Raw genomic sequence first — 17,574 nt, 5'->3', positions numbered from 1 at the left:
AGGCGGTGTCGGATACTCCGGATCGAGTGAGGATTTCTGGGGAGAGCAATAGAGACGTGGTCCGGGCTAGAGGGGCCGGGGAGGGGAAAAATAAGGAGATCGGTAGATTGAGTGGCTAGAGAAGTCGGAGGTAAGTGGCTGTAGAAATCGGGCGTACCCGGAATACTGCGGAATCGGGACCATGACTTATGCTTATCTCTTCAAGTACATCATCATCGGGGACACAGGTAACCCACGGGTGGACCGCCTTCAAGGCTGGGGCGGGGATCTGAAGCTCCCAAATCGGGTTGCGGGGGCGGGGCTCACTTAGTGGGCTGGGCGTTTCGAGACCAGCGGGCGGGGGGCGGGGCTCCGGGCTCCCCTTCCTCAGTCCTGGACGCCCAGAGTCTAGCAGCTGGAAAGTTCTCTGGCCGCGTGCTTGCTGGAATTTATGTTCTCCTCTTTCAGGTGTGGGGAAGTCATGTCTCCTCCTGCAGTTCACAGACAAGCGGTTCCAGCCTGTCCACGACCTCACAATAGGTAGGTGTATCTACTTGTTCCAGAACAGATAAAATCAGACAAGCCAAACTGCTCAAATAGGTTAGCAGCCTTAAATGTTCGAAGTAGAAAGTTACCCCCACTACTTTAAACTAATCCGAAATTATGTTAAATGAAGAGTAACTAATTAAACGCTGATAAATGTGGAGTAAATAATTGAAAGGTAAATTTAAAGATGAATGTGATTTAAGGACTAGTTGTAGGATTTTTCCCTTCAAATACAGTTTGTATGTTTATAGGAAATCCCGTGAAAACATAACTTCCTTATCAGAAACTCAAACGCAATAAATACGAACCTCATGTATTTTTCAAAGAAAACACTAGTACATGGACCTTTGTATGTTGGAGATGAAAAAGCAAATTGAAGAACCATCCCAGCCTTAGAATGAAAAGACAGCTGAAAGTGATAGCTTTCCTCTTTTAAAAAATTTTTGATAGAGTTCTGAAAACATACTGGTGGTCATGGAAAATATTACCATCTCCCACACGTTTGTGTTGAGGCAACCTGGAGGTGCTCTAATCCATAAAGCCAACCCAAATAAACAATATATGTAAAACTAGCCTTCTGGCCATGCAAATGAAAATTTAAATGAAATCTAAAGATCCCCATTCTTTTTTTTTTTTTTCTTAAAGAGAGAGAGAATTTTAATATTTATTTTTTAGTTTTCGGTGGACACAACATCTTTCTTTGTATGTGGTGCTGAGGATCGAACCCGGGCTCCACGCAGGCCAGGCGAGCGTGCTACCAGCCCCAAGATCCCTATTCTTAATCTGTTTCTACTTCCAAGTCCTACCAGTATGGAAACCTAAAGCTCCCATTGGTCTTCACGAAGTTATTCAGAGCTAAATGATTGTTGAGTTTAAAAAAGGATTTAGAGGATAGCATCAACCAGAAACTATTTTGTTTAATGAATATTTAAGTGAATACTGACACTGTGGTAGGGATTAACAACACAGTGCTTAACTAGGTAACATTGTACTTTCCTGTCAATTATTTGTAGTCTTCAAGTGAAGGAGGTAGGGTTGGGGGCAGATACTATCAAATTTGTATTGCAAATGGAAGGAGAGGCTTCCACTTCTATCAGGAAGTGCTGAAAATCACTACTGAGCAGCAGTTAGCTAGGCAAAGGGGTTGTAGTGATGAGGGGGAAATGAATTCGGCAAGAGGGAATAACATTTGCAAAGACCAGGATGGCAAAGATCAGGCAGGCCACTTTTGGAAAACAAATAATTTAATATGGCTGGAACTTGGAAGTTTCAAATGGAGAGTAGCCAGGAATACAATTGGAGTCAGGTGTGGTGGCATCTGCCAATTATCCCTGCCTCATGGAGGCTAAGGCAGAAGAATTGCAAGCTCAAGGTCAGTCTCAGCAATTTAGCAGAGCTCTAAGCAACTTGAATGAGCTCCTGTCTCAAAATAAAACCGGGATGTGGCTCAGTGATTAAGTGTCCCCCCCCCCCTCTTCAAACTCTGGTATCATTAAAAAGAATCAAGTTAGAGAAACAAAAGTCAGTACCAAGTTTTTAAATACTTGAGGGTAATGGGGAAATGACCCTATTAACAAGTTTTAAAGTAAAGGAATGAAGTGGTCAATGAACTTTATCCCAGAGTCCAGTAGAACCTGTGTTTCTGAGTTCAGTTCTGTGTACCATAACATACAAGGCAGATGGATAGAAAATACATTTGCAAAATGTCTTAGTGTACAACTAGAAGAAACTGCATGAAAGAGACAAAAGTTCTACATATTAATTTTTGCCCATTGAAATTCCATTCCTGTTGTACAGAAAGAATTAGTGAGTTTTTTTCAATGGTTACTGTGTGATTATTTATTAATTTTGGTGCTGTGGTGAACCCAGGGGAACTTTGTTTTTTATTTTGAGACAGGGTCTCACTATCTTGTTTCAGGCCTCAGCTTCCCAAGTGTGCACCACCACACCTGGCCCATGTGATTCTTGATAAAGCAGTTGGAGTAGTAAAAAGCAATTCTTATACCTTTCTGCTACGTGCAGCACCTTGAAGTTGAGGTATTTCAGGTATATTGTGCTTATCTGCATAGGATCACTAATAGGTGTATATTAGCCCTTAGGGTAAGCTAGATCAGTCATCATTCTTACTTTAAAATTAGAATTTCTCATGTGTGAAGTACTGTATGATATAGATAATAGGATAAATGATCTGACTTGTAATTCATTGTTTTTGTTTTTTGGTATTGAGGATTTAACCCAGGAGTGTTTCATCACTGAGCTACACAGTCCTTTTTAATTTTTTATTTTGAGACAGGGTCTCACTAAGTTGCCTAGGCTGGTTTCAAATTTGTGATCCTCTTGCCTCAGCCTCCTGAGTCACTGTGATTACAGATGTGCACTACCACACCAATATTTAATTTATTGTTTTTAATATAAGTGACCATCTTTTAAATTTTGGCCTGACAGTACCTTAAGAGAAGAATAATGCCAAGTAAACCAGAAACTTACTCAGATTTCCAGTTTCCATGCTGTAGGGGTGCAGTTTTCCAGTGAACTCTGGGAATTATTGGTGATGTGAAATGTATCATTCTTGAGTATCTATTTTTTTAGGTGGGCTCTTTTTTTTTAAACAAAAAGTTCTAGAGTTACAGAAAGAAATGTTTCATGCAGAGACTAGAGAATACTCTGAAAGTTGGAAAATTTTTTAAAAATTTTACAAGTATTTAAAGAAATTACAAAATGTTACCTCATCAAATTTAAGTGTTAAAACATTGCTAAGAATTTATTCACCTTTTTGCTGAGCATAGTGGTGCCCACCTGTAATCCCAGCAGCTGAGGAGGCTAAGGCAGGAGAATTGCAAGTTCAAAGCCAGCCTCAGCAACTTAGTGAGACACTGTCTCAAAATTAAAAGAACAAAAAGAGGCTGGGGGTGTAGCTCAGTGGTTGCATAGCACTGGGTTCAATCCTGGTACCAAAAAGAATTTATTCACCTTTTTAATTTGAGTTTTTAGCTTTATTCCCCTATCTACTTTTTGGTTACATTCTCAGGTCATATCACCTAGAATATAATTTTTTAATTCTAAAAAAAGGAAACAAATTAATAAAATTAACTGGAGCAAATAGCGGCAGTTTGGGGCTTAGTGGCATTGAATACGAAGCTTAAGTCATAAAATATTGAGGAAAAACTCTAACCTGTCACTCAACATGTCCTTTATTCCCAAGAATCACATTTTTTTCCTCTTGGTCTTTTCTGAAGGTGTGGAGTTTGGGGCCCGCATGGTCAACATTGATGGAAAACAAATCAAACTGCAAATCTGGGATACGGTAAGAGAGGACAAAATAATTTTATCCCCAACCAAGATCCAAATATAACAATAAAAGTTGATGCAAGGGAAAAGGGTAAAGAGGGTGGGTCTATTGGTGGTGATGAAATAGGGGAAGAGAGAAATCAACGAGATGGGAACGCTTTACTTTTCACCTTTTATAGTTACAAATACTTCCCACCCCCACGCCCAGCACTAGGCATTTAACCAGGGGTCTTTTACCACTAAGCTACATTGCTAACCCTTTATATTCTTTATTTTGAGACAGGGTCTTTCTTTCTATGTTGTCCAGACCGGCCTCAGCCTCCTGAGTCACTTTGATTATAGGTGTGTACCACCATTCCCAGATCTGATTAGATTTTCCATCTCACTTTGTTGAGTTGCCCTAACTACAGGAACATGAATCACTTTACATTTTTAATAGTGATTAACTCCTGTCTGACATCCATAACTTCCGACCTTGTTTCATTTAAATGGCCAGTTTTTGTTTTCAATCCTTTTTCCACCATTTAAAGCCTAAGAAATCTTGCTCTGTATCTGCTGTCAAGGTTAACTCTATATTTTTTAAACAGTTGCTATGTATTTATTCCCTTTCATTGTTGAGGTCTAGTGACTCTTTGTCACTACCCTAATTAAGCAATGCAACCCTGATTTTGTATTTTCCGAAAAGGGAGATTTGGACCCCACAGAGAGTACAGCATAGATTTCTGAGGATGTGGCAAAGAATGAAGCCTGTGGGCATCAAGACTGATATAAGTTAGATTCTACCTCCTTAACTTAAACCTCTACCACTTCCAAAAATGGATGTTTTGATGGCAGGAGAAAAACCCAGTAGGTGTGAGTTAGTGGTATGGTCATGGTCATTCATGTATTGGCTGCTGACTTCTTTCTTCCTTAAATGCTCATATGAGATATTATTGAATCACGAAGTAAGAAAGTTGAGAGCCACTACTGTGTAGACAGGATTCTTAAGAAATACTGGCCATTTAAATGGGCCTAGTTCATTTCTGTTCTCTTTTAAAAATTGTTCCGAGATTAACATTTGCTGAATCATAAAAAGCAGATTTCGTAATACTGTAGCAATTTGCTTTGAAAAAACTAAAAGATTCATATTTATGATGTAGTGTCTTATCTACAACTTTCTGGGTAAGCCTGATCATTTCTTCCTTGTCATCCCTGATCTCCTGCCCATCGCTTACCCACCTTGACTTCCTACTTTCTTGATCCATCCATCCCTCATCCCTTTACTTTAAAGCTATCCTGTATGAAAACATTTATGTAGCTGGGTATGCTTATAATCCCAGCAACTCTGGAGGCTGAGACAAGAGAATCGCAAATATGAGGCCAGCCTCAGCAATCTAGTGAGACCCTATCTCAATAAGAAATAAAAAGGATTGTGTATGTAGCTTAGTGGTAAAAGCAACTCTGGATTCAATCCTTATATCAAAAAAAAAAAAAAGTTTAGAGATTATCAAATGGATATTTTGTTTTATTTTTTGGTGCTACAAATTGAACCCAGGACCTTATATCCCAGTGCTCTTTCTACCATTGAGCTTCACCTTCAGCTCCATGATGTATATTTTTCAAAATAGAAATTTTCATTTTGAGGCAGGATCTTACTAAGTTGCCAAGGCTGGCCTCAAATTTGAGATCCTCCTGTGTCAGCCTCTCAAATTGCTGGGATTATGTGTGTGTGCCACCATGTCCTGCTCATGCTGCATATTTTAAACATATCAGGTTATCCAGAGTTTTTTGTTGTCACTGTTCTGGTATTAATAAAAATTTAGAGACGCTTACTAGTTTTTGTTTTGTTTTTACATGTGTGTCTGTGTGTATGCGTATATGTATGTGTCATTCTCAAATACACAGGCTAAGGAAGAGGCATTGTACTGTAGCTAATGGAAAGGATTGATTAATCTCAAATTAATTTGTATTTACTTTGGAATGCATTTTGATTCTTAGAAATAGAGTGTATCCAACTTTATAAAATTTGATACTTCAAACTATATGCTTTAGAAGTAGGGGAACTGGGAATGATGGCACATGTCTGTAATCCCAGCAATTTGGGAGGCCAAGGCTGGAGGATCACAAGTTTGATGCCATCCTCGTCAACTTAGTGAGATCTTGACTTAAGGGTTGGGGATGTGGCTCAGTGGGAGGGTGTCCCAGTGTTCAATCCTCAGTACTGTCCCTGCCCCCTGAAAAAAAAAAAAAAAAACAAGTGTAATAGAATGCTCCCACCTGGAAGAAATAGAAAGCTATGCATTCTCTTTAACAAAACTCCGTCTTAGTTAGTTGCTACTTCAGATTTCTTATTGGGGATGGACAAGGATACCTGAAACGGATGTAGACTAGCCTAAGTGGAATCACTTACTCATTCTAGCTTACTGGCTCACAAACTGGTTCATGAACTGGACAGAGATGAAGAAGTAAGTAGAGTGATTAGATTTTAAAGGTTTTTTGATGACCTACTGGAAGTATTTTCAGTTGTGAAGTGAAGTGCCACCATGTGATTGAACTATCATGAGGGCTTCCCTCACTTTGCCTTTTAGTTCCTAGTAGGACTTGGGGGAAGTAGAAGAGGACTTTCGATGATAGCAGAAGAGGAGAAAAAGTAAGAGATTAAAGCAAAACAGGACCCAAATAATGTAAGACATGGAATTATTAGGGAATAAATATAAAACTTTATGTGAGCTCTTGGAGGCAAAAGTATTGTTTACATCTTAAAAAGTATTGTATTACCGAAGGAGAACTTTTGAATTTATTTTTTGTTTTTGGATTCAGATGTTCTAGCAATTATAAAATTCACTAAATATTTGTGTGATTCTTTTATGGAGAGATTCTTGTATGTTTACCAAAGTAGCCTTAGGGTTACTGCACTTGGTTTCTTTTCCCTCATTCAAACCCTGATTTAGATTATATGATATAATGGCTAAGAAAAAAAAGAACTTTTGTGCTAGAAAAAGCACTAAGATCTTAAATTTAAATTATAGCTCCAGCACTGCTTTATGATTTTGGGCCTGTTGTTGAGTTTTCTTCCTTAAATTTTATTTTTCCCATTTTCAAAAGGGGAATTATAATAGTAATATTTGTTTCAGGACTGTTAAAAAGAATTAAGTGAGATAATATATGTAATTGTAGCTTATGGTTCCTGACACATAGTGTATGCCAAAAGATAGTTTAAAATATTATTATGGTGTTAGTATTGTCACTGTTGATACAATCAGAAGGCAATTTATTTGTTTATTTATTTTTGTCTTCATCATAGTTTTCCTGTCTTTCAGACTTCCCAACCTTGAGTAAGGATATGAAGATAAATAATCTCAAAAATGTGAAAACTAGCTAGGTAGGGTGGTGTTTGCCTGTAATCCCAGCTGCTCAGGAGGCTGAGGCAGGAGGATCAAAAATTGAAGGCCAGTCTCTGCAACTTAGTGAGACTTTGTCACAAAATGAAAAATAGAAAGAGCTGGGAATGTAGTTCAAAGGTAGAATGCCCATGGTAAAATCCCCAATACTGTACCAAAGAAAAACAAACCAACCCCCCAAAATAATAATATAAAACCTTTCCTAATAGGATAGATTCAATGCACAGGGTATACATAGTATTGTTTGAAAGACACTTCTTCACTGGGCACAATGGTGCATACCTATAATCTCTGTGACTCTGGAGGCTGAGGCAGGAAGATCTCAAAAAGTTTTTTGAGGCCGGCCCCAGCAACTTAGTGAGACTCTCAGCAACTTAGCAAGACCCTGTCTGAAAATAAAAAAGACAGGGATGCGGCTCAGGAGTAAACCTCCCTGGGTTCAATCTCCAGTACCAAAAAAGAAAAAAAAGACACACCCACATTTTTGCTTCCCCTAAGAAAAAAAGAAAGAATTATCATGAAAAGAAAGCAAATATTTGCAGCATGTGGGGGAATTAACTAATTGCTTGGTTATAAATAAAACTTAATATTTTGGCCCAATTAGAAATGTGAACAAGCTGGATTTTTTTAAAGGAAAATTTTATCCTAGCTTTTGGGTATCTTTTCCTGTTCCTTATTTCTATTTTCCATGTTGGGATTTTTAGCAAGGGACATTTAGGTAGGTTGTCCTGCTATTATCCATGGATCACTAAAGGTCATTTAGCATATGCTCAATTTAATTGTTTTACTCTAATTTTCTACATTGATCCATTGGAAAGAAACTTCCACAGGGTGTTGGCATTCTAAGATAATTTTTCTCTTTATGGGTAGAAACAGAAAGATTAATATGAAGTCATCATATTTGGGATTGAAAATACAACATACCCTGAGTTTCCATTCCCATTTACAATTGTTCCCTTCTGGGGTATATTGAGAAATATATGCAAAGGACTTTGATGTCATGATGATTCTGGAGTGCTACTGGCATTTAGTGACTAGGGTTAGGGATGTTAAACATCAAGCAATTTGTTGGACAATTTCATAGGAAGAGTAATCCAGCCACCCAAAATAGCAATTGCATTCTTATTGCAGAATATTGACACTCTACCAGGATTTTCCCTGGGCAGGTGTGTGTTCTTTTCCTAATTCTCTTAATCTAATAGAAATCCATTGTTAGTTAAGTCCTTTGTTTTGGGCTAGTATGTGATTAAGTCAGTTCTCTGGAAATAACCTAGTTTTATTGGGATTTTTTTGTTGTTGCCATGTTGATGGGAAAGGCTGGGCAAGAATCCTTCCGTTCTATCACCCGTTCCTACTACAGGGGAGCAGCTGGAGCACTGCTGGTGTATGACATTACAAGGTGAGCCAGTTTTGGTATGTGGGAGGGAAATTCAATGCTTTTCTATCAACATGTTCTGCTAAAGATGACCTCTTTAATATTTTTCTATATACAATATAACTTTCTCCCTTTTCCTATATATTTGAAGTTGCTTTGGGCTTGGAATTCATTCATTTGATTTTTCAGTGCTGGGGATCAAACCCAGGGCCTTCACATGCAGAGAACTCACTCTACTACTGAGCTGCATCCCTAACCCTGCTTTGGCCTTTTGAAATGGGCTTCTGACCCACTTTCTGAACTTTTTCTGTTGTAGGCGTGAAACCTTCAATCACCTAACCTCATGGTTAGAGGATGCCCGCCAACACTCTAGCTCCAACATGGTTATCATGCTGATTGGGAATAAAAGGTAAAATTTTATCTTTACGAATATTAACCATCAGGAGTCATCTAGGTACTCTGTGGGCATTAAATTTCTTAGTCCGCAGAATTTCTCAGTTTATGGTTCTTTTTATGGTCTCAGTAAAAAATGAATGAATTAATAAGGTAAAATATACAGAACTTAAAATTTATCACTTTTTTTTTTCCTCCAGTACTAGGGATTGAACACAGGGGCATTCTACCACTGAGCTACATACACATCAACCCTTTTTATTTTGAGATAGGATCTTGCTAAGTTGCTGAGGCTGGCTTCAAACTTGTGCTCCTCCTGCCTCCACCTCCAGAGTAGCTGGGATTACAGGCATGTTCATTTAACCATTTTAAAGTGTACAGTTCTATGACATTATGTGTATTTATGGTATTCTGCAACCATCACCACCATTCATCTCCAGAACTGTTTTCATCTTCTCAAATTCTGTAACCATTCAGTACTTGGGCTTATCTCCCCACCTGCTTTTCCTCTGTGGCAACCACTATTCTGTTTGCTTTCTTTCTTTCTTTTTTCTTTTTATTGGTGATGTTGGGGATTGAATTCAGGGCCTTGTGCATGTGAGGCAAGCACTCTACCAACTGAGCTATATCCCCAGCCCCTGCTTTCTTTCTTTATGAATTTTAACTAATGTAGGCTTCTCATGTTAGTGGAATCATGAAATATTTATGCTTTTGTGATTGGCTTATTTTACTTAGCGTCTCATCTTCAAGCTTTATCCATATTGTAGCACATATCAGAATTTCTTTGCTTTTTAAGGATGTATAGTATTTAATTGTATGCATATGCCAGATTTTGTTCATCCATTTGTCTGTGGACACTTGTATTGCTGCCACCTTTTGTGAATAATGCTGTCAGCATGGGTACAGAGATCTGTACTAGGCCTTCCTTTCAGTTCTTTTGGATATGCACCCAAAAGTAGACTTGCTGGATCATATGATAATTCTGTTTAATTTTTTGAAGAACCACCATGCTGTTTTTCATAGTGACTGTAACATTTTACATTTTACTGGCAATGCACAGGGCTTCTTCTTCTTCTTCTTCTTTTTTTTTTTTTTTAAGAGAGAGAATTTTTTAATATTTATTTTTTAGTTTTTGGTGGAGGACACAACATCTTTATTTTATTTTTATGTGGTGCTGAGGATCAAACCCAGTGCCCCGCGTATGCCAGGCGAGCGTGCTACTGCTTGAGCCACATCCCCAGCCCCAATGCACAGGGCTTCTAATTTTTCTACATCTTTGCCAACACTTATTATTTTCAGTAAAAAAAAAAAAAAAAAAAAATTGTCATCTAAAGGCCAAAAGAAATATTTAATAGTTTTATTATTAAATAGTTAAATCTAAAACAAACAAAAAGTAGATAGTTCTAAACAATATAAATATACTTATGAAAAATATAAGTTAAAATAAAATATTTTTTAAAATATTTATTTTATTTCTTAGTTTTACGTGGATACAGTATCTTTATTTTACATTTATGTGGTTCTGAGGATCGCACCCAGTGCCTCATGCATGCTAGGCGAGCACTCTACCGCTGAGCCACAACCCCAGCCCCAAAATAAAAATTTTTATTTCATTCTTAAATATTTACAGTTTCTTACCAATGACCTGTATCTCTGTCAGGCACAGCAGAGCATCTCAAACCTTGTAATCAAGATTGGACACTGCCACTTTCATTTCCTGTTGATTTTTTTTTTTTTGGCATTACTTGCATTTTATCACAGCAACTGCCCAAAACTCAGTTTAACAAAAATATTGAATGGTATCTGACGTGCTCTGATGTTGACACTGAACTACCTTAATTTTGTAATTTATGTGGTGCTCTAACATTGAATGTTGATGTATTTTCCTCAAAAATAAAAAGGCGAGGATCACAAGATTGGGGCCAACCTCAGCAACTGAGCGAGACCTGTCTCAAAAATAAAGAGAGCTTCAGATGTAGCTCAGTGGTAGAGTGTTCCTAAGTTCAATCCCCAATCTCACCAAAAAGAAAAAAAGTAAGTGTGTGTGTGTGTGTACATATATGTATATGTGTGTATACATACATATATGTATATGTATATAATGAATATATATGCACACATATACATATATATAAAAATATGTAAATAAAGTATTTCATGGTATCCTTTTTGAGTTTGTAATGGTGTGCATTTGATAACTGCAGACACAAGATAATTATATTCATTTATTAGTTCTTCTGATTTCTTGAAGACCTGTAATGTTAAGACACTGAGTTTCTGAGTTGCCAAATGCAAAAAAGTCATGCCCCACTTTCATGAACCTTATAGTCTAGTGGAGACATCAAAATGATTTGTATCATTTTAAATATGAAATGATTTGTACAAGTGATTATAAATGCAGTGAAGGGAAAAGTAGGACAGTAATAGGATACCTGTTTTTGATTAAGAGTGATATTTATCTGGAAATAGAAGGATAGGCAAAACTTTACTGAGCAAAGGTTAAAAATAGGTATCACATAGGGTTAGCCTCTGTATGAAAGTCTTGACTGGGAAGAAGAAACTTGGCAAGTTTGTGGTATTGAAAGAAACCCAGTATTGGATCTAATCAAAGAAAATGGTGCAAGATGAAGTTGGAAAAGTTAGGAAAGAACCAAATCTCACAGCACCTCACAGGCATAAGTAACAAGGTTGGATTTTATTCCAAATACAGTGAAAACATTTGAGATTTGTGGTGGTGGAGATCTTGTTGAAGGTCTCATGCATCATGCATGGCTTTATCGTTGAGCTGTACTTGTTGTCCTGCATTAAAGAGTTAATGGCTGGCTTGGTCATTTTTTTTTTCTTTCCCTTTTTGGTGGTACTTTGGATGGTCCCCAGAGACACTTTACCACTGAGCTACATCCCCAGCTTTTTATTTATTTATTTTGAGAGAAGGTCTTGCTGGGTTGCTCCTACTTCCTCACATTTGTGAGTCTCCTGCCTCAACCTCCCAAGTTGTTGGAATTACAGGCATGCACCACTGCACCTGGATGCTTCGTCAGTTTTTAAAAAATATTTATTTCTTTTAGTTGAAAACAATACCTTTGTTTTTATTTATTTATTTTTTTGTGGTGCTGAGGATTGAACCCAGGGCCTCACATGCACTAGAAGAGCACTCTATCGCTGAGCCACAACCCCAGCCCTTCATCAGATTTTTAAGATCACTCTGGAGGGAAACAAAAGTTGCAATAGGATACCAATTGTAGTCATCCAGGTCAGAGAGAACAGTGACTTAGAATAGGGTAGTGACCTGGAGAGAGAAAAGGAGGATGTTAAGGTACATTCTAGAAGAATTTACTTTGGGATAAATTGGATATTTGGAGTTAGGAAGGAAAAGGGGTCATTTCAGCACCTTGGGTTTTGTTCTGGGCCATTTACTGAGATGTAGAAGCCTGGGGTAGTCACAGTTTGGAAGTTTGATTTTGATGTGTTAAGTTGAGGTGCCTCTTACATAATTGTGGAAATGAAGAATACAAGTGGACAAACAATTCTGGAGCTTATAGGAGCATCTGGGTAGAGGTGCAAATTTGGGAGTGTTGTCATTTAAACAGATAATTTCTCCTTGGTATTCACACAGCACATGTATAATAAATATAAACTGTAGGTTTGTTCTTCTTTAATGGACTTAGTACTTGATTTGTGTGTGTGTGTGTGTGGTTGAAAACTGGAAACCTTCCAAATGAAAATTTCCAACTTGAAAAATAATTATCAAACAGTATAACATTTTTTTGTCAGCCTTTTATTCTTTGTAGTCTTTTTTTTAAAATTTTTTTTTAAAGAGAGGGAGGGAGGGAGAGAGAGAGAGAGAGAATTTTAATATTTATATTTTAGTTCTCGGCGGACACAACATCTTTGTTTGTATGTGGTGCTGAGGATCGAACCCGGGCCGCACGCATGCCAGGCGAGCACGCTACCGCTTGAGCCACATCCCCAGCCCCTCTTTGTAGTCTTTCCACACCACTTCATTTCCTTTCTAAGCTCTTTCTCTTTTTGTTTTTTTATCACCTAATTTTAACCATATCACTTTAATTTCCTGGGGCCAAGCCACTTATATATACACTAGAAATGAGACTAGTGAGAGTTAATGCAACTATGTTCTCCTTATTCCTTGCTCTCTCCTGAGGATTGATTCTAGTAAAAACGAAGACACTTAGCACTATAGAATGAGAAATCATGACTTTCCTACTTTTTTAGCAATTACGAGTTTCCCTTTTATCATTTCTACTTTGTTCTTCTGGATCTCATTTGAAAAAGAAGCATATGGTATAGTTTTGAGTGATTTATCAGGCTTGCCTTTATAAGCCTTTTCTTTGTATTAGAGTAAGGTATTATGCAGTGACTGTCTTGAATCTGAAGAGTGTTTTCTTTTTTCTTCTTCTGTTGCTTCCCTCCACCACCCCCCAGTACTGGGGATTGAATCCAGGGGCACTTTACCACTGAGCTCTTCCTGGTCCTTTTTATTTTGTATTTTGAGATAGGGTCTCATTAAGTTGCCAAGACTGGCCTCATATCTGTGATCCTTTCACCTTATCCTGTCAAGTAGCTGGGGTTGGTTACAGGCAAGTGTCACTGCTCCCAGTTGAAGCATGTTTTCTAAGAGGCTGCAGAAATTAGTAATCCTTTACAAGAGAATATAATGTAGGATCTACATACTTTACAGATTAGCTGGCAGTTGAAACCATTATGGGATTCTTTTAGATTTAGAGTTTCCTCTTTCACTTGGATCTTGTTTCCCCCCCAATTAATCTCTTGCAGTGACCTAGAGTCCCGCAGGGATGTGAAGAGAGAGGAAGGAGAGGCCTTTGCTCGGGAGCATGGACTTATATTCATGGAAACTTCAGCCAAAACAGCCTGCAATGTTGAAGAGGTACTATTTTGGAAAAAGTGAAAGTTCTCCAGAGATTGCATTACCATCTTTGTCCTTTTATTCAATAGAAGACATTTCTATAGGATAAGGACAAAGAAAGGGCATCTTGAAGTCATAATGACTAAATGTCTCATTTTAAGGGTACTGTTCCATTTTATTTTATCCTGATTCCTAAGGTTGTACTTTTGCTTTGAGTAACATTAATTGGTAAGTATGGGTTAGAAACCACTCTCACTATAGTTGGGGTGGGCGTTGTTTATTGGTTCCACTATAGTCTTTCCTAGCCTGGTGTTGACTATATCTTCAGTAATTAATTGAAAAGAGATCATGTTTGTCTAAAGAGGGTACCAAGCTCAGAATCCTGGGAACATCTTTGAGTAGTACCAGAATACATAAAATTCCCTTTTTCCTTTTGAAACTACTCTCATTGGCTCTTAACAGGGATATTTGGGGACTCTTACATATTTTTACTCCTTTCTAGTGATTCCTACTTCACCTTAGAAATCCAAATAAGAATAATATTTGTATTCTCTTTCTCTCATTTCTCTACCTTACCTTAAGACTGATAAATGATTTATGTCTCCTTCAGGCCTTCATTAACACAGCCAAAGAAATATATAGGAAGATCCAGCAGGGTTTATTTGACGTCCACAATGAGGTAAGAAAGGGTGGTGGGTGAGGTGTTGATAGTTAATTTTGTTCTGTTATGAAAAGGAGTGGAAGATCCCTACAATGTAAACATTCCCTGTCTGATACATGAATTGTAACTCTGCCATTTCAAGCTCTTTTCCTAATGTAGGCACAAGGAAACCTGTAATCAATTTCTGTTTTTCCTCAAGTCTGAGACCTAGAATGCTTAAAGAAATTGTTAGGGTGGTAATCTAAAAGACTTACACCATATGGGAGTTTTTGTCTCAGTCTCTGTTTTTTAACATTTTTAGAGCTTAAAGAGAGATTTAATATTTAAAATTTTGTTTTTAAATTCTTTTTTGTTGGGTTTAATACTTAATTGCTCAAAAAGGCCTGGTATACTGGGGATTTAACCCAAGGTCACTTTCCCAGTGAGGTACAGCCCCAGACCTTTTATTTCTGTTTTGTTGTTTGTTTGTTCTATTTTTTCTCCCTAGACTTTTTTTAAAATTATTATTATTTTAAAGTTTGAGACAGGGTTTAAGTTGGTGAGGGTCTTAACTAAGTTACTAAGGCAGACCTTGAAGTTCTCCTGCTTCAGCCTCCCAATTCTGTCAGATTATAGACATATGCTATGGTGCCCAGCTTGGGAGGGTCATTTCTGTAAAGCAAATTCTGAGACAAAACAAAAAAAGAATCGTATACTACTTCTATACTTGTGCCTCCTCTACTCTTACCTAGCTAATTATATCTTAATTCTACATATAACTGTGTAACAGTGCACCTTAAAAATGGAACAGAAACCACTTTCAGGCAGCTAAGATTTTTATACCCCAGCTAGTCATCTTATCCTTAACCATCAGAGATTATTGTACCCTAACAATTTGGCTATGGCAATTGTTACCTGCCAAGGTCATACCTGGTTTTAGATATTAATGATTTCTCCCTTTCTCCCCGCTCCTTTTTTCCCATTCACTTTAGCACCAAGGTGGGAACTTGTGCCTTTTTTTTTTCTTTTACAGGCAAATGGCATCAAGATTGGGCCCCAACAGTCAATTTCAACATCACTGGGACCCAGCGCCTCTCAGCAGAACTGTCGTGATCTAGGGTCGGACGCTGGCTGCTGCTGAACATCTGACCTGAACTCTTTTTTTTTTTTTTTCTGTCTTTCTTTCCTGGAACAGCTTCAGATCAATAGGCTTAAAGAAAGAAGTCTTACTTGGTTTGGCTGAGAGCAGCCTCTTTTCAAGGTGTGATATTTTGCTTTTCCACTTAAAAGAACAGGGAAGAATTTGAGCCCTTACTGACCTGTCCTCCTTCAGGGACGTGAGCCTTCCCTATAGATTGGGGCTTTTTTCAACTTCTTTTTTAATTTCTAAAATGTTAGGATCAAAGTTGATTGTCAGGGTAGTTCAAAAATAAACAATTTAATAAGCATATATAATATGCTCCCCATCAAGAATTAGTAGCAAGGGACAAGTATATTCTGCTTGAACACTTGAGATGACCAGGATCTAGCTGGCCTTAGGATAGTAGATCTGCTGCATAGGAACTTTCATTGAGTTTTTTAACTTCTTTGTTTTTGGGGGACTACTTGCCACAACTTGTCCACTTTGGACAAGTTCTTGCAGAAAGCAGTTCCTTCTACTTGTTCAAGGAAGCTGAGTGCTTCTCTACTATCCCATTGCTGGTTTCTGTATCTTACTTACCAAACTTGAGAGAAGTGGAGTTGGTCCTGGACCTGTGGCCACTTATCCTTACCTAAAGAAAACATTCATTTCGTATTCACTTTGTTTAGGGACCAGATGTAACATTGCAGTGTACTTCACTGAATTGATCTCTATTGTTTCATCATACTCACTTCTTAACTAGATATATTTGGACTCTAATCAAGCTTATTTGCTTATTGTACATGGTATATTTATTCCTACTTCTGTACCTTTGCATATGTCCTACTCTCTACTAACACTGTACTTAAAGTCCAACAGTTTTTCCTTTAGGAAGCCTTCAGCGATCTCCTAGGGACTTCTAAGCAATTATTGACATAGTACCCCTTAGCTTTCCTATATTGGCTATTCATATGTATATTTATTTATATGTATGTTACTTTGTAAATACATTTTATAGTAGTTTTATGTGTAGAATTTGTCTTCTCATATAGGTTGTAAGCTCTGTAGAGCAGGATCCATATCACCCCTTTATTTTTATAAACCACTTCCCTCACCGTTTCTTCACAGGTGCCTAGTGCTACTCATGATGTGATATAGAATTTGACTGACACACTTAAAAACTTCTGACTTATTTTAGACTTTAGAGGAAACAAAAGGCCTTAGAGTCATCTCTGTAATTCCTGCTCTCTTCCATCTGTTTACCCTGGGTTATATATTCTTCTTTTCCTCTCCTGCCTTCCTTTGGCTCATAGCCTCTATTCTGTGCAGTATACATTAAGGCTGCTCATTACCAAGCAATCAGATAACTGGTTGCTTCTCCAGCCCTTCTCCTTTTCAGATCATATAATACTATCCTAGCCATATTTGCCTTTGCTTCACTTCACTTCACTCATACCTTCTGGGTCAGTTGCTTATTTTCCTTGATATCTCACTTTTTTCCACAGCACCGAGGTCTCATGAATTTTTATAATTTTTGTTGTTAATGAATTGTTTCATTATTAAATATATGCATGTATTCAAGTTGCTCATATTCCATGTGTCATTTCTGATTATATATCTAGCATAAGTAGATAACTCTTCCTCCTAGAGTATGGTATCAAATATATGGAAGAAGCCGCCTCCTTCAGATTTGTTTTATACCCCCTTTTGCTCCCAGTAGTAGTAGTAATCAATGTTGTACCAGGAAGTTGGAAAAAATTCTGGGTATTGCTTTTTCTTTCCCCAGTACTAAGGAGTGACTCCAGTGGGTCTCCACTGAGCTGTCTACTGAGCTATAGCCCCCACCCTTTTTAATTTTTGAGATAATCTCACTAAGTCACCCAGGCTGGCCTCAGATTTGCCATTCTCCTGCCTCAGCCTCTCAAGTAGCTGGAATTATAGGTATGTACTACCATGCCCAGCTTGGTT

General features: G+C 37.7%; 1 protein-coding gene across 1 annotated transcript; it reads left to right on the top strand.

The window, feature by feature from the left end:
• The first annotated feature begins 11 nt into the window (after positions 1-11).
• On the top strand, positions 12-17,197 carry Rab2b (RAB2B, member RAS oncogene family). Its single transcript, XM_027922344.2, has 8 exons — positions 12-227; positions 448-519; positions 3,762-3,829; positions 8,510-8,592; positions 8,885-8,977; positions 13,756-13,867; positions 14,457-14,525; positions 15,520-17,197. Exons 1-8 carry the CDS (start codon positions 182-184, stop codon positions 15,625-15,627), a joined length of 651 nt encoding a protein of 216 aa, XP_027778145.1. The 5' UTR covers positions 12-181; the 3' UTR covers positions 15,628-17,197.
• The last annotated feature ends 377 nt before the right edge of the window (positions 17,198-17,574 follow it).

The sequence above is a fragment of the Marmota flaviventris genome, chromosome 2, assembly GCF_047511675.1.
Source record: "Marmota flaviventris isolate mMarFla1 chromosome 2, mMarFla1.hap1, whole genome shotgun sequence".
Lineage (NCBI taxonomy): Eukaryota > Metazoa > Chordata > Mammalia > Rodentia > Sciuridae > Marmota > Marmota flaviventris.
The sequence above is the reverse complement of the archived record's forward strand: the minus strand, read 5'-3'. Positions and strand labels throughout refer to the sequence as shown.

What these genes read in the sequence shown, in the direction of transcription:
- Rab2b (XM_027922344.2), top strand. Translation starts at nt 182, where the DNA reads ATGACTTATGCTTATCTCTTCAAGTACATCATCATCGGGGACACAG. An exon ending in ATGCTGATTGGGAATAAAAG is followed by an intron (nt 8,978 to 13,755) that starts GTAAAATTTTAT and finishes AATCTCTTGCAG; the next exon opens with TGACCTAGAGTCCCGCAGGG. An exon ending in TATTTGACGTCCACAATGAG is followed by an intron (nt 14,526 to 15,519) that starts GTAAGAAAGGGT and finishes TTTCTTTTACAG; the next exon opens with GCAAATGGCATCAAGATTGG.